At 32.4% G+C, this 27500-nt stretch overlaps 1 protein-coding gene across 1 annotated transcript in view; it reads left to right on the top strand.

Moving 5' to 3' along the window:
• LOC124423980 overlaps window positions 1-27500 on the top strand; it is a 107804-nt gene that overhangs the window by 53993 nt on the left and 26311 nt on the right. The window contains exons 3-4 of the mRNA XM_046962398.1: window positions 25008-25303; window positions 25849-26178. Of these exons, the coding sequence (XP_046818354.1) occupies window positions 25008-25303; window positions 25849-26178 (626 nt within the window). The remainder of the gene's footprint in view (window positions 1-25007; window positions 25304-25848; window positions 26179-27500) is intronic.

The raw sequence follows: 27500 nt of genomic DNA, 5'->3' as shown, positions 1-27500 counted from the left end.
TGCAAAAGCTTTCTCGAGTAAAAGGATGCGAGTTAGTAATTGATCAGACCTACGTCATCGCATTTGACAACTAGTCATCTCTTTTGGTGGATATATATATATGTATGTATGTATGTATGCATACGTATGTATGTATGTATGTATGTATGTATATATATATATATATATATATATATATATATATATATATATATATATACAAAACACCGTAAATATACCGAAAGTCAATGGAGTAAGTAGTAAGACGTAGAGAAGGGCATACACGCGAGAAACCCGCCACCTGTTGCCATGGCTACCGAGGGCAACAGCCTTCAGCTATGCTTTAAAAGCTATTCTTGATCGAAATTTCGACCTACTTTCGTTGATCACAGACACATTGATTTATAACAATACGATGAATACAATGACGTTGTTTTATACAGCTAAACGATTCATTTCAATAGAAATAATATATATATGTATATATATGCTTTCTTAATAATAGATATACGATCATTTTCAAAAGTCACGATTTTTAATGTTTCAAATTTAATGTTTCATTGTTTCTATTTTGGTTTCCTTTTTTTTTTTTTTTTTTTTCAAATAACATTTTTCAATCGTTCGCCGATTGAAAAAAAAAACAAAAAAGAAAAAGAAAGAAAACCGAGAAAATGTGGTATCGATAATAATATATAAAATCGTTGTTACCTTCGACATTATTTTTTTTTTTTTTTTTTTTTTTTTTTTCTTCATTGATTGGATTTCCTTCATAAGTGCTACTACTCAATCGCGTTGAATAGCAACGGTGAAAAAACAAAAAAAAGGAAAAATAGAAAAAAAAAGAAAGAAAGAAAAATCATCAACGAATATTATTGAAAACGTCTGCGATGAAATCGATTTATTCTCTTAATTACGTATCTCAGTTAGAGCGCATACGACCGACCTCCCCTCTTGAGTTTCCTCATATGTCCTTCATCAATTGACTCCATCAATGCGTGAATAGACGCAATTCACCTGTCTACTTTAGCCCCACAGTGCAATCAGGATCCGATTGACAAGAATGAAGACATAGTTTTACGCCTCGTTTATCTTTCAATATCGTTTTCTGGGATTCGCGAGAATGGAAGTACAGAAAGAAAAACAAAAAAAAAAACAAAAAAAAGAAAAAAAGAAGAAACATAAAACAAAAGAAAGGAAAAAAGCAAAAAATCGTTCTTCTTTCGAATTTGTGGCAAAAAAAAAAAAAGAAAAGAAAAAAAAAGGAAAGCAAAGGAAAAGAGAAAATGATCATTCCTTTTGTACCATTTTTTTTTTTTTGTTTTGTTTTTCTTTTTTCTTCTGTACGCATTAAAGCGCATTAAAATTTACGAAGAACGACGTTCGTTGAGTTTCGTAAAGAGAAAAAAAAAAAAGAAAAAAAAAAAAATAATAAAAAAAGAATAAAAATATAAATAAAAAATAAAAAAAAAAAAAAAAAGAAAGGAAACAAACAAAGCCGGATCCATGAGGAAAAATTTTAATTCAGAAATTTCAGATGGTATAACTGACAAACGGAATATTCCCAAATAGAAACAATTTAATACGAATCGTAAATTTTAACGATGCTTTATCGATGCATCGTTGAATCTGTCCTTTTGGTGAAACGTCATTGGCAATTTAACGATCGACCCCATGTATTAACGACTTAGATATATGAAATAATAGAACCCATTTTTGCGCTAATGTTACGTATTATCGAGTGGGATGACATAAAAGGAAGTTGATACGATTAAAATCTCGTTTGAACTTTTACAACGTCATTATTGAGAGCTTCCTTAGAATAGAAATAATTCATTTTATGTACTTAAATTTTTTATGTATTTAATATTTTATGTATTTAAATATCTATATGTACGTTAATATCTATATGATTAATGATGTTAATTAACGTTGTATAGTTGAAAAAGGATTGATTTCTATTCGATCGATCGTTCACAAAGTTAGATACAATTAAATTACAATTTACAGAATTGTAATTTCTTTTCTTTTTTTTTTTTCTTTCTTTCTTTCTCTCCTTTGTATCGTACGAACGTTTAAAAAAATATCATCGTCGTAGAAACCAATAATGTCTCGCAAACTATATACGAATTCGTCTATCATTGAACTTGAGCTCGTTTGTACAATCGAAAATGTTCGAACGAAAGAACGAACGAACAAACGAGAGAAAGACAGTGACAATCAGAGAGACAGAGAGAGAGAGAGAGAGAGAGAGAGAGAAAGAGAGAGAACTATTCGTTAAATTGTCTGTTTATAACGTAGAGATGCAACGTGTAAACGAAATAATGGAAATTGCTTTGAGCGTTTGCGGCAATAGTTACCTCTATCCTTCTAACGAGAATAGAATACTTCAATGCATTTCGTTCTATCACGAAATATCTCATTAGATAGATACATCTTGTCTTGGTGTACCGAATTGTAATACGTTTTATGTACTTTCATTCGTTCTCTAACGTTGGTCATAAAGTTTCATTACCTATTGGAGAATTCATTTGATTCATTTCGTTACTACGAAAGATATTAGAAGGGAAATTTAATCCGTAAGTAATTCTGTAAGTAGCACGCCGCTCGATGAGATACGAAAGGGAAGGAAATGAAGGAAGGAAGGAAGGAAGGAAGGAAGGAAGGAACGAACGAACGAATGCACGAGAAGAGGAAGCAAAAAAGAAAGAAAGAAAGAAAGAAAAAAAAAGAAAAGAAAAGAAGAGAGAAAATAAGAAAAGGAATGAGAATAACGGGTACGAGTATAAAAGCCAATAAGACGATCCTATCGTAAAAGTCCGTAGGAGATTATTCGCCTATGAGATCGTGAAATCCTAAGAAATTGGCATAAGGTACTGTCCCTTTCGAAAGGAATGAGAATAATACGAATAAATGCATCCATAAAGTCCGACATAAATTCTTCCTGAGTGAACGAGCCGAGAATCGAGGAAGTAAAGGGATGAACTTTATGTGAAACGATAGGAGTTGCTCTCTTCATATAACCAACAATATGCTTTCCCTGTGGTTATTCAACGATCGTCTGTCTCCTTGTCTTTTTAGTCCTTGTATCTAGGCCTTAACCATACAATCCCATTTTGATCTCGTTTTTCCATGGAAACGAGAACAGTACATTCTTATCCTGGCATCGTCTTTATCTATCCATCATTTCCCTTCTTCTTTTATTACATACATTATTCCATTTATACCGTCTTTCCTTCTTTCTTCTTCTTCTTCTTCTTCTTCTTCTTCTTCTTCTTCTTCTTCTTCTTCTTTTTTTTTCTTTTTCTTCTTTTCATTTCAATCACTTTTTCTCTCAATTCCTTTCATCATCGATATGTATAATATTCATTTTTATAACTTGTTATTCTCGTAAAATTATAATTAATATTTATTGATTGCAAATTTTTTTATAATTAATAAAAATTAAAATATTTGACGAAATTATTATAAGCGAAAGTTCAAATATAATCAAAGAAATCTGTTTAAAACAAAATATATTTGACGAAAGCACATTGTTTGTTTTGCCAATGGCTTTTGATACAGACATATATATGTATACGTGTTTACATACATACATATATATACATACATATATATATATACATACATACATAGTATATTTTTTTTCTCATTATCATATTTTTTTCGTTTCTCTCTTTTTTTTTTTGTTTTCTCTTTCTCTCTCTCTCTCTATCTTTTTTACATCTCATTAATACGATCTCTCGCTTATTAATCATACACATCTCTTACGACATTTGTAACATTTCTATTCTTCGTTTATCAATCGATGTTATCAGTTTAATTTTGGATATTTCAACTTTAACATCCACCAAACTCGTCGTATCTCGTTCTTCGTTCAATGATATCATCTCGTTCTCGCGAGACATATCTTTTCTACTCTTCACATTCATACTATCCTTTTCCACCTCCCCCTCCCCCTTCCCTATCCTTTTCGAGGACTTTTCTCTCGGTTTTCTGTTTCGGTACACTCTTCAAACTTTATATCTCCATCCATATGTATGTATGTTCTTTTCATACATTTTTCATGGCTATCGGACTTCTTCTTTTTTTTTTCCTTTTTTTTCTTTTTTTTTTTTTTTAAGTTTTACCCGCCAACAAGTTGGAAATATCCTACGAGACGATATAATGGTGGTTTAGGCATATCTTCTGCCGTATTCGTGTAACAATCGTATCTACTTTTTTTCTTCCTTCTTCCGCGGGAATAAGAAGGGGACAAAAAAAAAGAAAAAAAGAAAGAAGAAAAAAAAAAAAACAAAAAGAAAAAAAAAGAGAGAGAGAAAAGATAAACTCCAAATCGATGATATCGATTTTTAATTCGAAGAAACTTTATACGTTTTATAAAGTGTTTACACTTTATTTAATTCCATATCAACTGAATAATAATCTCAATTTAAATATTACAAGATAAAATATTTATCTGTTAATTTAAATTCATTTTACATATCTTCACGTTGATCCATTAAAGACACGCCACTTTATATCGCACTTTGCACAAATGATATAACATTATCGTTGATTTAACCGGTCTAAATGTATCCCAAGGAGTTAAGTATATTCGAAAAGATATGAGGGGGGAGACGGGTGGGGGGATTGAGGTGGGTTATACTTTGTACGTCCTTGAATACGTTCTTTCGTTTCATTTAAATTCGCGCATTTACAACGACAGGAGATCATTCATGAAATTATGAATTTAAATCGATCGTACGTACTCTAATACATGTATGTATTTATGTATCTATGTAACGTGACATATATGTGTTAAAGCGCATTTAGAAGAATTATTGCTATTGTTTCTTCCTCTCTCTCTCTCTCTCTCTCTCTTAAGCCACTTTACGAAGTGGATACCTCGTATCGTGTCCTTATCGAAAATCCATGCTAGAGGCTTTTCTATCAGGATGCAAGTGACGCAGCTGCAGTTGTATATCAATTTACAGGAGCCACCGTGGCGCACCCTGGAATTGGATACAATGGCGCCGGCTACAAGGGATATCTACTTCTAACGAGAGTCCCTTTAACGAGGGAAAAAGTTATCCTCGTTTTCGTATTTCTCTATTTTCTGTCTTTTTTTTTTTTTTTCTTTTTTCCTTTTTTTTGTGTTCTTCTATATTAAAAAAAAAAAAAAAAAAAAAAAAAAAAAAAAAAAAAAAAAAAAGAAAAGAAAAACGCGAAGACGGAAGAAAGAAGAGGAAAAAGAAAAAAGGGCAAACGTTTTCTAAACGGAAAGGATAGAAAAAAAAAAAAAAAAGAAAAAGAAAAAGAGAAAAAAAAGAACGTAGATACGTAAAAATTACAAAACCGTGGAAGGACACGATAGTATCGACGAAGTTGTTACTCTTTACGATAGTTATTCTCTATGACCGGCATTCTTCTTTCTCCGGTTAAACATGCACTAGAAAAGTTTTTCTATTACATGAAACTCGAGTTTTCTACCGAAAATTGGCTACTTCGACTTCTCATCGGTTAGTTTGCATAAGAGATGCTTTTTCGATTTTAACACGAACTTTCGTAGAATACGTTGTTCATGAAACGGATGACAATGAAACATTGAGCAAATAAGTATGCATATATATATATATATGTGTGTGTGTGTGTGTGTATCTGTGTGCCCACAGATTATAGAGAATTATTTGAGCTCCGAAAAAAAAAAAAAAAAAATAGAAAAAAAAGAAAGATAAGAGAGAAACAATTTTCTATCGTATCGGTTACGAGTGACAATTTGAGAGTCGCGGTCATAGTATAATCCGACTATAACACTGAGTACTGTTTCGTTAACGTTGAATCCTCGAATGAAAGCTATATTATCAGTCTCATACCAAACTGTTCGATTTATCTCGAATATTATCGATTTGACGTGCCGAACAACCGATGAAATAACGCTTGGATTACAATTGCTATTGTGACATGATTGTTCGTCGTTATTATTGTTATCGTTACTTTTATCGTCTTATTTGAGATAAGAAAAAAGATAGCTAAATAAAGTAAACAAACGAATGGAAAATATAAAAGGTATATAATAAAAGGAAAAGAAAAGGAAAACAAAGAAATGAAAAATATCTTATCTTACGAGGCGACGAAACGGATTTTTATATATCGCAGTAGAAAAGATCAATGAATGATCGGCCATCTGGAAGAGAAAGCGAGGGACCTATAAACTTTTCTTAAAACTTAAATTGTCTATTTGTTTCGAATATACGCCATAACGTTCGTCGATTTCCTTTTCGAAAAACTTTTTCATCCTTTTTCCACGATAACAATTCGAGCCATCGAACGCGTGAAACTAACATCGCATTCTTCTCTCCATCAAATCGAAGCCATTTTTCTGTCTCACGGTAGAATGACCCTTCGAGATGGCCCTAGAGGACGAATCGAATTGTCAGGTAAGGGATTCGGATTTCCAAGCTAGAGTGAAATGTCACGGAAATAAGCGTTGACTATTATATCTCTTATTTTCTCTCTCTCTCTCTCTCTCTCTCTCTCTCTCTCTCTCTCTCTCTCTCTCTCTCTCTCTCTCTCTCTCTCTCTCTCTCTCTCTCTCTCTCTCTCTCTTTATCTCGTATCTCATGTCAACGAGCGAGCGAGTCATTGTTTGTCAATGAATAAAAATAAGAAAACGTTTCTGTTTTGAAAAAACATTTCTGTTTTACCATCCGTCTATTTCTCTTATCCTTTTATATAGTTTGCTTTTTTATTTTGTTTTTTGTTTTTTCTTTCTTTTTTTTTTCTTTCTTTTTTTTTTCTTTTTTTTTTTTTTTTTTTTTTTTTTTTTTTTTTTTTTTTTTTTTTTTTCTTTCTTTTCATTGTTCCCGTTAATGCTCGTTGGAAAATGAAAAAAAGGAAAAAAAGAAAGTAGAAAGAAGGAGGAAGATGTAAAAAGAGAAAAATAGCTTTTTCTTTCGACGACGGATGGAAACGAAGGAAACGAGGATTTTAAACTTCCTCTCGTCTGCGAATAAATCTCTGAAGTTTCTTTTGAAAATTTTATATCGGTCGATATTCTCGAGAAGAAATTTTTATATGAACGATGAGAGATAGATGAGAAATAAAACGTGATACGCTGGAAATTTAACCAAGAGGATCGATCGATCGAACGAATGAACGAATGAACGAATGAACGAACGAACGAACGATCGATCGATCGATCAATCGATCAATCAGTCAATCGATCAATCGATCGATCGATCAAAAAATTCATTGAAGTAGATAGTGTACGTCGTCAGAGTGAAAAAAATTGTCGATTGGTCCAGACTCAACGTTCTTGTTCTATTTCCCTATTTACTCTCATATCGAAGACATACGTACACATATATATATATATATATGTGTGTGTGTGTATATATATATATATATGTATACATACATACATACATAGATACATTCATATATCTTTTATTTCTCAAGCAAATATACTTCTTTTTTCGTCTTGATTCAATCTCTCGAAAAAGGACGAATATTACTTTGGCGAAATAAGAAAAGAGAAGATTCGTACAAAAATTCGTACATTTGTATGTATTTAACGCGCTTTTATAACGGGTGTTACGAACATATACTATATATATATATATATATACTATCTGCTTTTATATATACTGTCATATCCGACATTTGCATATATATAAAGTCGAAAAGAAAAAAAATATATATATATATATTTAAATATATTCACTTAGAATGAAAAATCATATTCTCACGTTTATACTCTATACGCGTATGTATAATGTGTATATGTCCGCTTGTTTTCGAATTGCATGAAACGAAATTATAATAGAAATATTCCAATACATTTTCAGTTTCCCTATTTCACGCTTGGGAAGATACAAATTAGAAATCTTAAACTTTATGTGTTCCATGCATCGTATTAACATCTTGAGAATTCGTCCTCTTTCGTTGCATCATATCGAAGGAATGTCATTTAGTATGCCAGACGTTCGAACGATGTCAGAGAACCGACAAGCTGAGAATAATTCAACGATCCTCCTTTCCCACGATATTCCCTTAAATTAAATCTAATTTTATATCGAGTGTTGCCTGCGTATAAATTCGACGAAAAGTAATATATACGTATATATAAAGCAAAAAATATATATATATATATATATATATATATATATATTTTTAATAAAATTTATCATTTTTACAACTGAATACATTTTATAAAAAGTAAATAAAGAAATATTCTCGTGGAAATAAAACAAAACTGTATATGTGAATGAGAGAGATAAAGAGACAGAGAGAGAGAAAGAGAGAGAAAGATAGTGAAAGAAAAAGAAAAATTATGGAAAAATCTTACCTTCGAATATATTCGAATATTTATTTATCATTTTCATTGACGTCGTATATTTGCCGCTATCGACCTATTCGAAAATGACATAAAAATTCAAAACACTAAAAAGTTATAGCAACAAACGACGATAATGACGACAACGACAACGACAACGACAACGACAACGACAACGACAACGACAACGACAACGACAACGACAACATCGACGACTAGGCCAACGATGCAATCTTTTCAAACGAATAAGAGACTATAAGCATTTCCAATATTTACAGAAAGATACGAGCATTTCCGAGAATGGTATCTCAACAAAAAGAGAGAGAGAGAGAGAGAGAGAGAGAGAGAGAAACATTGCAAATGTTTGGAGGAATATACATAAAGGATAAAATTTACGATATTGACGAAACGTGAAAGATGCAATATCCTAACATTATTGTCTTTCATAAATGTAATTTTTATCGTGAAAGATAATTTAATTCTTAAAAATTATTGTTAATCGATATTTTTATATGATTTTTCTTCGATAAAAAAAAAAAAGAAAAAAATTAATATGTAAGATCGCGTTAGAACGAAGAAACGCAATAAAAGTTTATATTAAATATAGATTGAAATGTAAGAAATAAATGATACGTTATTTCGATGACTGTGATAACGTTGGTTAAAATTATATCCAATGTAATTTATAATACGATAAAATATAAAGTTATCATTTATCATGATCAGTTGGTCATACTGATAGGTAAACTTTTAAAGGAAAAGTTTGAAGAAAACGTCGATAATCTTCTGCCATTTCATTCGCCAATGATCGAAGGCATCTTGACGTAGAAAATGCATTATCCGAACTGCAGTGAAATATATAAACGTATTAACCGGCCATGAATGTTCCTATTCCTTCGAATTTCTAAAAAGAAAGATTATTTATGATGATGATGATAATGATGATGATGATGATGATGATGATGATGATGAAAAAATAATGAACGATCAATATATTGAATATTACGTCATATTATTTTAATCATTTTAACGCATATTTAACGCATTAAAAATGATATTCTTTTCGTTGATAGATCCAATAGATATTTCAAATGTCATTTCGTTTATTTAAATTTTTACAATAAATACATATATTTATTATAATTTTAATCAATGAAAATGTTAATATTAATTAAATATTAAATATATTTCATAGCTATGACCTCTACGAGGTCATATATGAAAAGTGCCCGTTCACCTGGCTATAATGTACACGTAAATACGTTCGTATGTAAATTTCTATAAATATATATCTCATATATATATATATATATATATATATATATATATATATATATAGAAAGAGAGAGAGAGAGAGAGAGAGGGAGTGTGTATTCAAGTAGAACTGGAGAAATCGTTAAAGCACGTTCGAAGGCTCATGAGCACGTTAAAATCGATAGAGAACATTCGCTTGAAAGGAAGTTCTCTTCGTTGGACCGCGAACATGTTTCGTTCGAGTTCGTGTTAAACTGAGAAACGATTTGCTTCGTGTCAGAACAAACCTTCCCCTTTTCTACGTCTTGTATAAATCCTGTAAAAGCAAAAAAAAGATTACACATTTTCGCGAGCTCCGATTTTAAAGTAAAAGTAGTGATCGTAAGTTTTCACTACTGTGTAACATTGGTGTTATATAGTTAAAATTCACAAGTTGACGCATCACGGAAGAAAGAACAAAATAAAATCCAATTACATTTTCCTTGAAAGAAAGAAAAATAAGTAAATATATATATATATATATATATATATATATATATATATATATATATATTTAATTTTTCGTTTCCTTTCTTTTTTATATTAATACCGTCCTTTTTTTTTTTTTTTTTTTTGCTTCATTCAAAAGAAATACATTCATCATTTTACCCTACGTAAAAGTGAAAAATGAAAAAGGGAAAAAGAAATTGAAATAAAAAGTAACAATACATAGAACGTGTTAGTTATGATAATTTACACGTTAATTTTTGTTCTTTTTTTTTTTTTTGTTTTCTTTTTTTTTCTTTTTCTTTTTTTCTCTCTCTTTTTTCTTCCTCCCTTTCTTTTCTTTTCCCTTCTTCTTTGAATCTCTCATTACGAGCTTTAATAAATTCATCGAGAGAGAGAGGGAGAGAGAGAGAGAGAGAGAGAGAGAGAGAAAACGAATGGGAAAAAGCACACAGCCACTTATGTAAATTTTTCGATGGCACATAGCAATAAAGATATCTCTATTTAAAGCATACGTTTGAAAATTTTCAATTTCAACGATCTGAACGATAAGATATTACAAATGGCATATTAAAATCATAGCATTTACGAAAGGGAAATCAGAATCGTCGGCGCGTCAACAAAAGGAGCCGATAGTTCAACTATCAAATTGGCGTATTGCCAATCGATTTGACCTAAATACATTCGTTCTTTGCCAAATGTCAATGTACTCATAGAAAAGTCTGATTCCGATCTAAATAGCAAGGAATTTACTATTACGAGATACTTCTTATTAGATGATAATACATTCTTTTGTTTACATTGTAATACAATCCTTTAGGATAATTGAATAATTATTATTATTCGTCATTAGGAAATAGAATCTATTGATATCGAATTTATATCATTTTATCAATTTAAATTCATTTCACGTCAATTGACAACTTAATACAATGACGTTACAAAATATTATATATCTAATTTTTATGATCGTTCCTTTTATCTTTCGAAGGAGAAGGAAAAAAAAGATAAGGAAAAGAAAAAAGAAAAGAAAAACGCGTATAGATAGAAAAAAGAACAAAACAAAACAAAAGGAACGTAAAAATAATTCTTATATAATAAAAATATCTATGACACGGATTAAATTAAATAAAATATTTTAAACGAGATAATACAAAAAAAAAAAAAAAAAGAAAAATATACATATGAATAAAATAATATATTGGTGTCGTTTATGTCGATCGTTTCGCACGTTGAAATACATACATCAAATTTACTTCGTTATTAACATCCCGTTGTTTACAGATATAGTTAGGAACTTAATTAAAATTAATTTAGGACACATCCTGGCAAACATTCCCTAGCAGTTCTACGTTAAACTCGTGAAACTATTAACGCGTTATCATCCGTTCGCGGTGTGTTTTTAATTAATCTTAAAAGCCAAAATAGAAATGGAAAGAGAGAAAGAGGATGAGGAGGGGGAGGGAAGTCCAAAATATCTATTACATTAAAATACGTGGAATCCTCGGATACGTAAGGAAGAGACGAGACGGGAAATGTTGTTATCATATACAGTAAAATGGAAGAAGTTTATGATCTCCATCTTCGAAGAAAATGCAGATCTCTCTCTCTCTCTCTCTCTCTCTCTCTTTCTCTCTCTAACCCTCTTCCTCCATCTACTTTGCTCTTATTTCTCGCCACCCTTTAGAATCAAGAAACGACATGAATACGTGATCTAATTTCAACGGAAACCGCATCACCTTACTGTAGCGTATTTCCATCGAACATTCTTATCTCGTACCTTTAAAACCAATGGTGCTGAAATTTATTTATATTCTTTTCTCGTAACATATAAAAATATTCAAATCTATTCAATTATATAAATGAAATATAAATCAGAAATGAGAGATAGATCATTAATATAATTGTTTTATTTTTTACATTTGGAAAATAAATATAGCAAAAAAAAAGAAAAAAAAAAGAAAAAAAAAATAAACATGAAGAGATGAATCAAGAAAGCAAACAAAATCATAACAGCTTTAAAAATTAAAGATATTATTATTATATATATATATATATTTATATATAAATTTCGTGACTCTCAATTATTTTGATATGGTCAATTACAATGATTGCCTATCGTTATAATTTTTATACGTGCACGAGCATTTACTCGTCTAATCGTTTTTTTGATATCAAAATCAATAAATGAATGAGAAATGGAGAATAAAGGAAATAAAGAAAAAACGAGAAAGGAGGAAACTATTAAAAAGCAAGAGAGTTCGTTGCCGTAGTCATAATCATCGTCAGTGATGATGAAAGCGGAAAGGAGGAAGACGAAGAAAAAAGAAAGAAAGAAAGAAATTTCTTTTCATAATTAAGGCATGCGAATGACGAAGATGTTTTTTGCCCTTTTCGTAATGATCATGCTCGAACGAACGTCCGCGTAGATATTTACGGGGGCTTTCATTTTGGTTTCTCGTACTACGAAAAAAAAAAAAAAAAAAAAGAAAAAAAAAAAAAAAAAAAAAAAAAATTCTATTAATTTTGTCTGTCGCTTATAAAGGATGAAAATAATTTTTTTTTTCTTTTTTTCCTTTCCTTTCTTGTTTTTCCCTCTGTCCTCCCCTCCCTTTTTCCCTTTTTCCCCCCCACTCCCCAATTCCCTTTCGCCTGTCCTTTCCTCAGTAATTTTGTCCTACATCATCAAGCGACGCGTAAATATCCAATAACTCGTGAATAAATTGAAAACGTAAACAAACGTAACTCGAATGCTTATGCGATATTAAATAAACGGAATTAATGAAACTCTCCGTTATCATTAATTTTTTTGCCGAGATAGGCAGAGAGGGAAAAGAAGGGAGTGAGGATGAGTGGATGATGGTGGGGGTGTGGGTGGGAGTGTAGTAGGAGAGTTATCAAAATAATCCGCTTTTGCAGTTATTATCGTTTTCCGATATCTATCGATCGAGAAACTTTTAATGATTTTGTTGTGTAAGGAGAAGAAGCAAAAAAAAATAAAATAAAAAAAAAAAAAAAAAAAAGAGAAAAAAAAAAAGAAAGAAAGAAAGAAAGAAAGGAAACAAAAAAAAAAAAATTGGGAATAATTTTTGAAATCGTCATTACACGATGTCAGAGAATGGGATCAAATCGTTTCGAGTATAATAAATATGGCCATTGATTTTAACAACGTTTACAACGACCCATTATATTATCTTCTAACATTGGCAATTTCATGTTAGCTTTCTGGCAGAGATTCCACAGGCTGCTCTCCCGATGCAATTTAAACCGATAGCTAGAACCAATCCGGCGTTAGTCGTATGCTCGTTAATGGGCTTTGTTACGCAAGTAATGCGCCCATTCTACCTGTTGCCATCACGGAATGTCTCGTTTAAGCCTATCAAAACGAGTGCCAAAGATTTTCTCTTTTGTCGATAACTTTAGAAGAAAGAGAAGAAAAAAAAAGAAAAAAGATAGATAAATAGATATCGTAGATACATAAGGAGAGAGAGAGTGAGAGAGAGAGAGAGAGAGAGGGAGGGAGAATGAGAGAAAGAAGGAAGGAAGAAAGAAATGAATCTATTATCAAACTGTCAGAGTCTCTTTACCAACGTACATTGTTCATCTCGTAGCTCTTTTGTGCGTAATTTCTCTACTAGGAGCATGAAAGTTCATTATTATTCGCTGACATGCCTGCCCCCTTTCCCTATTCTCCCCCAAAGAATCTTCCTTTAATGACTACGATAAGTGGAAAAGCAAACGTGATATACTCGGAGAATGAACGGAGAAAATGAAAAAAAAAAAAAAAAAAAAAAAAAAAAGAAAGAAATGGAAAAGGGAATAGGAAAAAAAAAACAAAAAAATAGAAAAGACAAGTGAAAAAAAGGAAGTGATCGATGATGATTTGATTAACGTGGAAATATCGATTAAACGATTATTATCATTTTATTCGACGTTGATATCGATATGTCGAATATGTCAAAGAAATGGACGTTATATAGTTATGCCAATAATCAACGTCTGATGTTCTACGCTTGACGAATTTATTGTCGATCTTTTTTCCAATTCCGTGCCATTGGAAGTTCTTTTCTTTTGTTTCTTTTTCTTTTTCTTTTTCTTTTTCCTTTTTTTTTTTGTGTTCTTTGCAACGTTAATTCTAGTGCACGATGTTATTCATCATCCAGAGAAAGAAAAAGGAAAAGAGTGGTCGTTCGTTCAATTTTCACCAACCCGGAAACATCTCTCCCTCTCTCTCTCTCTCTCTCTCTCTCTCTCTCTCATTCTGCTATACTCGTTTTTTCAAACTCTTATTTCTTCTTTTCTTTTTATCATTTCTTTCTTCCTTTTTCTCTTTTTTCCTTTTTTTTCTTTTTTTTTTGTCGAAATAAGTCTAGCTAAGCATGAAAAATATCTAAAGAATAGAAAGAAAAAGAAATATATATGTATATATATATAGATCTATAATAAGATCTATCGAAAGAGTTAGAATCTTTTTTTCAAAGCGAAAAATTAAATTATATAACGTTGTAAAAAAAATATTTAACATGTATGATTTTTTACAAATTCGATAGAGAGAGAAAGAGAGAGAGAGGGAGATGGAAGGAGGGAGGGAGGGAGAGAGGGAAAGGATAAGGACACGAGGAAATGCTTATTATTATTTTTCAAAGATATTATGATACACATACCTAGATATATATATTCCTCGTCATTTACTTGACGATATGAGGTTGACCGAAAAGCGTCGAACCTGATGAGAAGGTAATCGAATGACCCTATTTCCTGCTCGAGAGGAGATCGATACGAGAGAGAATCGAAATTGCAATGACCAGGAGAATAATCGGCGGCGATGACCTTAATGGTTCGGCGACGTAATGATGGTGAACCGGCTTATATCGAATTATAGGGAAACGGGACGGGATTTAACGATGCGTCAAAATACCAATGACGTTATAAGCATGAGAGAATGTCCGAATGCGTTCTCTCTCTCTCTCTCTCTCTCTCTCTCTCTCTTTCTCTTCCTATGTATATATATAAATATATATATATATATTTATATATTCTCTACAAACAAAAATTTGGAAGCGTTCGCCCGATCTGATTAAAAAAAGATAATTAAAACGATGGAAAAATTGATCGAAGAAAAAAAAAAGCAAAAAAGAAAATGAAAAAGAAAATAGGACTCCAGAGGTTACATCGTTACGTCTCATAGAATATATAAATATTTACAAATATTTTACGTTATTATATTACTTCGAATGAGAAAAAGTATCTAAAGGTGATACGTGTTATATAAATTCTCTTTCTTTTAATAACCTTGATTCGGTCATGCGTATAAATAAATGTACACATGTTTGTATATATATATATATATATTGTATACATGTATACACAATGTGAATAAACATGGACGATGTTAACGCAAAGCTTCGCATCGATAACACAGTTTTAGATCCTGTCTCAGTATTCTATGTCACGTTCGCCATGGACAAAATCTCTACGATCGACCCTTGACCCTATACTTCGATTTATTCAATCATACGATCTTATCATAGAACTATATATATATATATATATATATATATATATTTATTATATATTTAATTATCTAATTAACCATATCAAAAGAAATTGACCAAATTGAAGGAGAGAGCAATATGGATAATAAGACCTACTGTTATATCATTAGCAAAAACCCGAAAGTGTACTCGTTAAGACTTTGTATTATTGCTGACGAAGGCAGAAAAGACGACGAGGACTCCGTTGCTCGCATCGCTGAAGTATTTCACTTTTACGGTCTGCTCTTTCATCGCTTCTTCTTCTCATTACCGTCAACTTGAGGAACATTCGCACGAAGAAATCAAGAAAAAGAAGTCCTCGCTAAAGTAATTGCGGTCTTGTTCTGATAAATATGAAAGGGAGAGAGCGAGAGAGAGAGAGAGAGAGAGAGAGAGAGAGAGAGAGATCGTTATAGATGATAGTAATAAGCTTGAATTTCTTTCAATGAAATTCTTCACGAAAATAATTGTGCTCGATAAATGAGAAAAAATATGTACAAATAAAGTAACTAGATAATAGAGAAAAGAGAGTGAGAAAAGTTGGAAGTAAGGTAAAGGTAAAGAGAGAAAAAGAAAAAGAGATAAAAAGAGAAAGAAAGAGAAAATAGGTATCTTTTATTTTCACACGTAAGTAAAAAGAATGGCAGCTGCGGCTGACTTTTCTCCTTTGAGCATTATTTTTTTTCTCTCTCTCTTCTTTTCCTTCCCTTTTTTTCCTTGGTTCATTTAATTTCTCTATTCTTCATCTTCTTTTTTTCTCTCTAAGATAATATTCCCTCTCTCTCTCTCTTTCTCTCTCTCTCTCTCTCTCTCTCTCTCTCTTTTTTGTTTCTCTTTTTTCCCCTGAGTCAACACAACTTCATCTCTTTTCTGTTTCTAAAAAAAAAAAGGTAGAGAGAGAGAGAGAAAGAGAGAGAGAGAGAGAGAGAGAGAAAGAGAAGATGGAAAATAGACTCGTAAGTTTTTTGTTACTGTCGCTCTCAAAAATGTAGATAGATTTTGATAATAGTATATAATAGAATTAAAGTATAATATCATTATAACAAATCGTATAAACATGTCGTACGAATAAGTTCGATTTTAAATATATACATAGTTGGTTATATATATATATATATATATATATATATATATATATATATATATTCTTCGATTTCGATTTCGATTTCGATTTCGATTTCATTCTCGAAGAAACGAATCCTCGTTTCATTTTACGACTTATATCTAATTCGATTAAAGCAATTTCCCTTCCATTTTTGAATATCTTTTGGATTTATCGTTGACGTTCTAAAAGCAACGAGGAAATGGACGAAAAAAAAAGAATAGAAAACGTTTATCGGACCTTTCGTGAAATATAAAAGAAATATCGAAGGACGAAATCGATATAACCGGCAAATCCAATCGAAGATTTTACAATTTTTGCATTAACACGAATTGGATGGGAACGATGAGTGGTTTTTTTTTTTGTCTCCCTCCTTATTTTACTGCACTTCCTCCTACTGCTTATCTTCTCTCTCTCTCTCTCTCTCTCTCTCTCTCTCTCTCTCTCTCTCTCTCTCTCTTTATCTATCTACTTTCGTGAAAACTTTTAGCTATCCTTAGGTGTAATATAGCTGTAGCTTCGATTTCCCGATAATCGATCGGAGAACCAACGACTAGCCGAAATATTTTCAAGCACTTTCGCGATCTATCTCTTTCGACAGAATTCACGGTTTCTTGTTCTCTTTTTCTAATCTTCTCATCGGCCAACTTGAAAAATGTTCGATCGATCGAACAAAACTTAACTTGTTCGTTTACTTTTGAATAAATATAAAGGGAGCGTGTACGTGGAAAAATAAAGAATTTCTTTAGAGGTGATAAGAAAAAAAAAAGAAAAAACCTCCCCCTACATACGTTTAAATGTTCATTCAAGTTGATGCTAAGTTTGGGCAAAGCGAAGTCGAGTTAATCGGGGTCATCTGGATAAAAGATATGAGGATATAGAAAAGGTGGTGCCTGCTGATGATAGGCAATGATAACAGCAGCTTAGGAAGCCTCAACTAAAGCCGTTAACGATTCACCTTAATGATCCGGCCAAGAAACTATGAATTAATTATGCAGGTGGCACCTAAATTCTAGAGTTATCCCCTACGGCATTCGTACGCTATAAACGCGTACCGTAATTATACGAAATATCGTCCTCAATGTTAGGAATATCGTCCTCTCTCTCTCTCTCTCTCTCTATATATATATATATATATATATATATCGTTTGAAGTTGTTTTTTCTTTCTCTTGTTTCTTTCAACCTTCGTATATTCCAACGACAAAAACGAAGCGTTAAGGTCCAAGAAAAGTCCGTACACAAAGTTTATGTAAACAACCAAAAAGAGTGCTTAAATTTTCACGTAACGTTACCCCTTTGCAGTCTCGTCGGAGTTAACATCGACGATTTATGAACAGTAAAATAAGAAATATACGGCCAGACTCGTTTTCACAAGTTTTCACCTTACCTGTAGAAGGAACACAAATTTTTAAAAACGTTCTTTTCCAACGAATACCTTGCCTGTCGTTTATGTATGTGTGTGTGTGTGTATTTTTCTCTCTCTCTCTCCCTTTTTTAAAGTATAAACGTTGATATTATACGATGGTTAGAAAGAAATGTAAGAGAAAAAGTGACAGAGAGAGGGAGAGAGAGAGAGAGAGAGATCTTTAAGTTTTAAAAATAAAGAAGGGAGGACGAGCTGGAGTTTGCTTTTTAAATCAAATACAAGACTTAACAAGCGAGAATGATCGATGACGCGATTCGTATTTTTAAAACCGTACTCGATGTAATTATCTTGCCACTCAATTATTGTACGAAAACTAGGTGAACAAGTAATACCTATTGAATAAAGGAATAGAAATTGGAATGAAATAATTAGTCGTCGAAGTAACTCGTTAATTAGCTTTTATTGTAACAATATAAGATACTAAATGGATAAGTATATCACCAAAAAGAAAGAAAAAAAAAAAAAGGAAAAGAAAAAAAAAAGAACAAGAAAAGAAAAAAAAAAAAGAAGGAAAGATATTCCATACAATTACGAAATCTTGATAATTTTTTTCATGAGACTTAAGAGTGATTCTACTAAATTAATCTCATTAGTATTGTTTCCATTTAAAGATCGAATCCTTTGATGGTACGATATTGCTCTATTCTAATACAATTGAATAGCAGTGGTCAGAGTGAAGACGAAACCAACAATAGAACCATTATCAAGCATTTCGAAGTACCAATCCGATCTCTCAACGTCATCGTCCAAAATCCGATTGGAAGTTCGAACGTTCTTAAGTTGCTTCTCCTTTCAAGAACAAGAACAATCGTATTTGTTCGTTCTTCGATGTTTCTCGGACTTCGTCCTAAATATTTGTCTAAAAACAAAACGTAGATATATTTACGTGAAATTCTAAAACAATCGATAATAAATATATATAGGAAATGATGGCTCGATTAAACATAAGCAAATTACTATGTTAAGTTTAGTATTTATATATAAATAAAGAAAAATAAAGAAGAACGCGTAAAGGTAAATCCTAAGTCGCAGTTGAGTAGACGTAGGTGGTCTAAGAAAATAAAAGAGGAAAGAAAAAGAATAGTAAGAGAGATTGAGAAGAGAGAGAGAGAGAGAGAGAGAGAGAGAGAGAGAGAGAGAGACAGCACAAAGATTGCCAGTTTACCAAGGATTTTCTTAAGCGAATGCTATCGTTGTATCGAATTTTAGAAAAATCATTGGTAGGATTTTCACGTCGCTCGAACACAAAAAACACATATAGTATATATACATAAGATACATATGTATATTATATATATATATATATAAGTAAAGTACCTATGCCGTTCGACCGCCCGTTCAATGTATATAATGTATATATGCGCGCGTCTTCGAGGTTGGTTTAATTTATGCTGTTCAAATCGGCAGCCACTACTCGGTTTGGCGCATACGACAGAATGTTGTACACGATATACCTAGTATACCTGTATAACGAGATTAACGTGCACCACTTGGGTTTGACGTCTTTGCCACGTAAATCGCACGACAACGGGAAGCCGAAACTGTACTTTGCATTGGTTGCTTGCTGATGTACATAACCCTGGAAGTGGTATCTTCGTGTTCCTTCGTGGTCGATGTCGTTCACCGTTTCGAAAATTATAGATCCGCACTTTGGAACAAAGTCTATCTATGTAGTCCTTTCCTCAGTAGAACGTATATTAGTAAATGTTTATATATATATATATATATATATATATATATATATATATGCGTGTGTGTGTGTGTGTGTCAAGCTGCCACATGTTTCGCTTTAAGATTTGTTGGATCTGACGCGACTTGTCCTCTTTCTATTCGACCTCCGGAAAAAGGACGAGAATTCGTAGTTCACTCCAATTCACATAAATCATTCGTGTCTAACGTCGACTTACACTTAATGTTAAATCCTTCTGGTGTCCAGAATCAAAAATTCAAAGGGAACAAGATTTTATTGCATTTTTTTTTTGTTTCGAAGAATTCCTCTCTCTCTCTCTCTCTCTCTCTATATATATATATATATATATATATATATATATATATATATATATATATATATATATAGCTTTAGCACTAACTCTAGTTTTCACTCTCTCTTTATCTCTCTCTCTCTAGATCTAGCTATCTTCTCTCTAGATCTTATCGAATTACGAAGAGCCGGTATTTCCTCTCCTTCTCAAACCTTTTCTCTCTCTCTCTCTCTCTCCCTCTCTCTCTCTCTCTCTCTTTATCTATCTCCACTTCATCGTGGAAATTGAGAATGGCGCGCGTCGAGTAGTGTCGAAGAGCAAAAAGGGAAGATTTCAAGGGAGAGAAAAGTGACCCATCGAGACGGTCGAGCAATCGAGATGAAGGAGGGTGGAAACTGATAGCATCCAGGAATGAACATTCTACCGTTTGAAGATGGCCTCCCTCTCTCTCTCTCTCTCTGTCTCTGTCTCTGTCTCTGTCTGTCTATCTGTCTGTCTCTGTCTCTGTCTCCCTATTTCCCTTAAAGTAGTACCAGCATACCATCGTTCGAATGATTCCTCGAAAGAAAAAGAAAAAGAAAAAAGAGAGAGAAAGAGAGAAAGAGAGAGAGAGAGAGAGAGAGAGAGAGAATGAGAGAGAGAAAGAGAGAAAGAGAGAGAAAGAGTTACGTCGAAGAAGAACTATACAAAAAGCAGTGACCAATATTATATCCTTTCACTTTTTTCATTCTCTTTTTTTATCGGCCATCGTCCTGTTGCCTGTTCGACGAACGATTTTGAAACTGGACCTTCTTGCGGTCGAACGAAAAGAAAAGATAAGAACTTTCTACGAAAAGGAAAGGTACATAAATGGAGTTCGATGATAAAGAAGAAATAAAAGAAGAAGAAAAAGACGAATTTTCTTCTCTCAATTTTCAAAGACGTTGAATTTTCGAGTAAATAAGATGGAGGATGTCACGCGACAAGAGAAAAAATGCATACATATAACTGTATAATTTAATGATAGTATATATATATACATATATATATATATATATATATATATATATATATATATATATATCTTAACGATTCGAAGTATCGTAAGTGGATAAATTCTCTTAAAAAAAAAAAAGAAAAAAAAGGAAAGAAAAGAAGGAAATGCAGAAGTCTCGCGAAACGTTCTTCTGTAACACTATTTTTTCTCAAAGAGAAATAGATAGACAGATAGAGAAAGAGAGATAGAGAGAAGAGAGAGAGAGAGAGAGAGAGAGAGAGAGAGAGAGAGAGAGAGAGAAAGGAAGAGGAACAAAGGGATGAATCAGAAAATTTAGTCACGTACAACACTGATTGGCTCGATTCCAAACTTAAACCGTTGATTTTACTTTCGATTTTGGTCACCATTTGTATATACACACATAGATATATGACCATTCTCTTTATCTTTTATCTTTCAGGAAATAAATAAGAATCCTCGATAGTTTCCACTTTTCTCGTTCCATTTAAATCTTTCAATTTTTGATTATTAATTTAACGTTTCCTTTGATAATTTGCAAGAAGTTTGACGAGATCGACTCAATTCTCGATGAAACATTCATTATCTGCCTCGAGTCCACCTGCTTCCACTTCGAAGAATCGAAATTCTGAAGTTGCTACTTTTCTTCCTCGGAAACTTGTTCGAAGAAAAAAGGAAAGAGCGAGAGAGAGAGAGAGAGAGAGAGAGAGACAGAGAGAGAAAGAGAGAGAGAGAGAGAGAGAAAACTTCGTAATAACTCCGATATTGCATTTCCGACAACGTTGACTTATATCACTGACAATACCATATAGTAATCAATCATCGTATATATACATAGTCGTCCAACATAAATCGATAATAACTTAGTATTGATTTGTCGTTTCACGTTGTTTCTAATTTGAAACGAGTGTAAAACTATCAAATGAATAAATAATTAAATAATTATTTATAAAAACGTCAAAATGATCGGAATTAAAATATATGTAAATATACTTTACTTTATTAGAAGAAATCTGTTAAGATTAAAATGTTAATATATACGTTGTTACTATTTAAAAATAATGAATTATTTTTATCACTTATCGCGATGTTCAGATAAGAATAAAAATAATAACGAAAGAACGTCAGTCATGGTAAATAATTATATTCGTCTCTGTGACTCTTAAAAATTTCAACGCAGTCGTGCACGACGAATCTCTCTCTCTCTCTCTCTCTCTCTCTTCCACGATCTTCATTTTGGCTCGATGACTTCTCCACAGATTATACTTATTTAATGTGCATATATCTACGTAATATAAGATATACTCTATTTTTTCTCCTTTATTTTGCTTCTCTTTTTTCTCTCTTTTTTTCTTTTTTTATTTTTTCTTCTTTATCGTCGTCGTCTTATTTACATCTTTCAAAACAATCTTTATATATATATATATATATATATATATATATATATGCATATATATGTTTATTTTGAAATAATTCCAATTCATGACATATATATATATATATATATATATATATATATATATATATATACACGTTTGAAAGATGATCGTACTAACTATGAGATAACAGTAAATGATGCTTTATCGTTGTCTCGAAGGACAAAGGAGAGTCACCATGGTACACCTCGAACTCTCGGACTTCCTGTTAGTCCTTGGGGCTATGCGGTCGCTTGGTTAAGCCTTCGTGACACGCTTGCCGCACTGGGACACGCTTGTAGTCCTTGATTAGCTGCCCGATTGTTCCTGCCCATTTCGAGTCTACCATAGTTAATGCGTGTTCTAAGTGCGTGCGTTATAATACTTGTTCGTACGAACACAATAGGTACAGGGAGAAAGAGAAACGTTATAAGAAAGAGAGAGAGAGAGAGAGAGAGAGAGAGAGAGAGAGAGAGGAAGGGGTACATCATTCGATTTATTTTACCTATTGATTTCTTTTTTTTCTTTATTTTTTTTTTTTTTTTTTTATTTTTTTTTTATTTTTTATTAGAACATAAAATATATACTAGATCTCGACTAGATTACCCGATTAAAAAGGATATTTTATATAAAAACATAAAGGATAATATTATTCCTGATTATATGTCTCGTTGTTTTGCTTTCTCATTGTTATTTATTCGCTCTCATCGAACTTCTTCTAAACGTTACGAGCAGACGTTGAAAAGTAAAAGTTCTTGATAAATACGAAAATAATTCTTTTTTTCTTTTCTCTCTTTTTTTTTCTTTCTTTCTTCTTTTCTTTTTTTTTTTTTTTTTTTTGTTTAGTTTTCCTTTTTTTTCTCCAATCTTTTGGTACCACCTGACGGGACTAAGGGAATTACGTTCGAGAATTATATATAATGAAGAGAGTAATCTGTAGTTAAGGTAAAAGTTACTTACGAGTTTCGCTTCCTCCTTCGTGCTCTAACATTTTAATCTTTTTCAAAAAAAAAAAAAAAAAAAAAAAAAAAAAAAAAAAGAAAATGAAAAATAAAAGGAAAATAAAAAAGAGGGGTGGGGAGGAGGGAGAGGGGGGGAAATAAATGAAACAGTTCAGAAACTTTCTGAAACTGGTCGAGTTTTCTACGTAAACTTACCTCAAAATTAACACTACGTTTTCTATTTCAGATATTACAGAGAACGAAACATTAACCGAACGACCGTGCGAGCGAGCAGAAATGTTCAACTCTACGAGACCGTATAGGTTTATATCTTGAATGGAAAAGTTCGACACATTGCGTGGATATATCAAGAAATATAAACGTCCGAATTAAATCGTACCGATCGATGGATATTATCTCGACGTAGAAATAAATCGTGAATTTACGAATATTTTTCAACGTGAAAAATTATTTTGACGATAGTGTATCGAATGACTCGTTATTGAAGGATATTCGCAACGGGTTTAAACAAAAAAAGGGGTAAGTTGTTTGCTTTTTCTTTTATTTTTTTCTTTTTCTTTTTCTTTTTCTTCTTCTTTTTCTTCCTCTTCTTCTTTTTCTTCTTCTTTTCCTTTTAATTTCAAATTTTATTTCGCGACGCTTTTTTTTTTCTTTTTTTTTTTTTTTTTTTTATTTTTTTTATTTTTATTTAAATTTGTACAATCATGAAAAAAAGGAAGAAATAGTCGAATGATTCGAAATGGAAACAATAGATGTTTATCGATCTATTCGAAAATCGATGAGAAGTTTTTATCGTAGAATAGAGAGGCAAAGAGGCAAATTCCCAAAGGATTTTCTACGAAATTCGAAAGTGCATACGACCGAGAAGGTCCATTCGCTATCGTTACGAAAAATGCATAGAAAGGTAGAAAAAAAAAGAGAGAGGGAGAGAGAGAGAGAGAGAGAGAGAGAGAGAGGTCGTTTACGTAAAAGCAATGTACATTGAGAATTATGAAATAGAATAGAAACTATCGAAACATAAAGATAAAGATTAATGATATTTAATTTCTCGTTATTATGCTCAATTTCACGAGAATATTCATTGTCGATTGTTCTCCTTGCACAAGGAATCCACATTAACCACATTTTGTGGTACGTACTAAACGTGTTCATTGCCTATACTTCAGAAACATTAGTCGCTAAATAGAATCCGTTCTACGAGAATTCATGTACAATTAGATATGAAAATAATAATCTCTATTTGCCAACGGTATAATATAAAATCACAAACATTAATGGACAATCATTATCAAAACAAATTTCTTTCCATCGTCAGTAAATCGATACAAAAAGAAAGAATTAATTTTATTGACATAGACGGACTATTCAAAAAAAAAAAAAAAAATATACATTAACAATCATTCATCTATGAATACATAAGCATGCTTATGTGTAAATAATAAAATAATAATTAAAATTTATTGGGAAAAAATTTAATGGAAAAAAAAAAAAAAAATAGAAACAATATAAAATAAACTTTAAGATTAGATCATTGTATTTTTATCGTTTGATTAAAAGGTCAGGAGGGACAAGCGTGCGATTCCAAGGACGGAAATTAGCGGCGCCCTCCTCTCGAAGAAGGGGCCCCGCGCGAAAAAGAGGGTGGAAACGTCCTCCTGGGTCCGTCGTGGTGTTGTCCGCCGGGGGTGGCGGTGGCGGCGGGGGCGGGGGTGGTTGCAGGAGCCGTGAATTGGAACGTCGTGGGGGTGGCGGCCGGGGTGCCCCCTGCCTTGCCACCATCAGCTCCTCTGTCGCGGGGAGCGCGGGGGGTTGCGGCCCGGTCGTGGGTCTACCCTCCTATAAGAAACGACAAGGTAAATAAAATCAAATTAAACTCATAAACGATATTAAAATATTATTTTTCATTTCATGAATTGACGATTAAATTAATTAATCAATCATTATATACGTTTAATTATTTAAATTAAATTATTATACATGTGTTCTTTCAACATAAAAATGTACAAAATTCCAAAAGGAATTACATATGATCGTTAAAAAAAAAAAAAAAAAAAAAAGAAAGAAAGAAAAAAACCGCAAGATTTCAAAATAATCATTTCGATGGACCAAATAGGAAATAGTAAATGTAAATAAACGAACAAAAAATAATAACAATCTTAATCCTTCCCGATATTAGATAATCCTTGATGTTAGATTTTAATTAACGGAGAATAAATCGATAAGAAAGATTTTAATTCAAAAGACATTTTCGTACGTGTGCATGTAATAGGACAAAGATGAAACAATTAGAGAATTAAAGTAATAATAATAGTTGTTCTCTGATCGAAAGAGATATAAATATATTAATTAAAAAATGTGTGAATCTTTTTTTAATCAATTGAATTTTTAATCGTCGAAGGCAGCGGAGCCGCCTGGGGCCGTGGAACTCGTGGACGCGGGAGAGGTCGCGGGGGCGGCGCGAACCTACTTGGTTCCGGCGTCGCCCCCGCAAATTATCCTCAAGGACTGCAGGGCGTCGGGCCCGGACTACGGGAGGTCGTGAACATTTTAGGAGAAAGGAATCAAGCTGGCACCTTAACTGGTGTCGGACCACCACCGGGAACTTTGGATTCAGAGGGTACCGGAGACGAAGAAGAAGGAACTTCAACCAAAAGACCACCTAGGCCTCTCTATAGGAGGTTAATCAACTACGTACGACAAGCCTGGACTGGTGTTAAGTTTGCTTTAGGTACGATCGATTCTGATCATTCATTCCTCTCTCTCTCTCCCTCTCTCTCTCTCTCTCTCTCTCTCTCTCTCTTTTTCTTTCCTATATCAAGTAAGATATTTTGAACTTGTATATTTCCATAGGATGTTTCGGAAACACGACATAAATTATTCCCTATCTTAACTGCTCGATTCTCAACGTCTTAACGCCAATTGATAAGGTCTCTTGCGGCTAAACTACTCTTCAAAGTACATATCCGTTCGAACATGTAAAGGGAACACACATAGTTCCAATATCTGATAATACTCTTACAATTCCCATGGGTCATTTCTTAACAGTTTGGTCAACACTCTTCATGTAGTCTACTCACGTGTTAAATCGAAGCATTCATATTGTATGATAGTTTAACCCTCTAGACGTTGTACTTTGGCATCATTTTTGCAATGTTACATCTACCAACGTTATATCGTCGTACAAGCACATAAGATCTGGTCCTTTACAAAAGCTTCTTTGAAACTTTCTACGATAAATTTTCTCGAAATTCATTTAAATGATATTTAAATAACGTCTTAAGAGATTTAACAATAGATTTGTCCATGTCCAAGATAATTGAAGTTAAAGGATTAACGGGAACAAATTCATTTTTCGTCTTTTTTTTTCTTTTCTCCAATTTTTTTTTTTTTTCCTTTTTTCCTTTTTTTTTTTTACACGTTTTCGATATTTCTACAAACTGTAGTGGGGGAAGGGGGAAATGGTACTAGTAGAAAGCGATAAATAGAGCTCGATATTGGCTCGCGTGCGTTAGCAGAAAGAATCTTTTCAATGCAATTCTCCAGAGAGGAAGAACGGTAGGATGGAAGAGGGAGAAAGAGAGAAAAGAGATGAAAGAGAGAGAGAGAGAGAGAAAGAGAGAGAGAAGTTTGCTGCATATTCTATCTCGACGTCCGGGTCTTCTGGGTCGCGAACGGGTTTCATGAAAATTCATATAAATGGTACGGGCGGTTTCGTCCCTAAATTACATTTTAGCTCGCCGATTTATGAAAGAAATATTTTCAAACTGATAACGTCATATACGTGGCTCATCGTGCCGGAAAACAATACTCCATTATTAAGCTCGCGTGCATCTGTATCTCCGATTATTATTGGACCATGTTAATCATATTCAGTCTCTTTCATGGTTATTTTGTTTTTTTTTCTTTTTTTTTTTTTATATTTACATACTTACATATCTATGATCTGATCCTTCAATGCGATATAATCGATAAAATATAAATTTACAATACCATATATTTAATATTTAACAATCGATTTCTCACTCGAATTATAACATTTTTATCATGTTC

Source organism: Vespa crabro, chromosome 4, assembly GCF_910589235.1.
Source record: "Vespa crabro chromosome 4, iyVesCrab1.2, whole genome shotgun sequence".
NCBI lineage: Eukaryota > Metazoa > Arthropoda > Insecta > Hymenoptera > Vespidae > Vespa > Vespa crabro.
The sequence above is the reverse complement of the archived record's forward strand: the minus strand, read 5'-3'. Positions and strand labels throughout refer to the sequence as shown.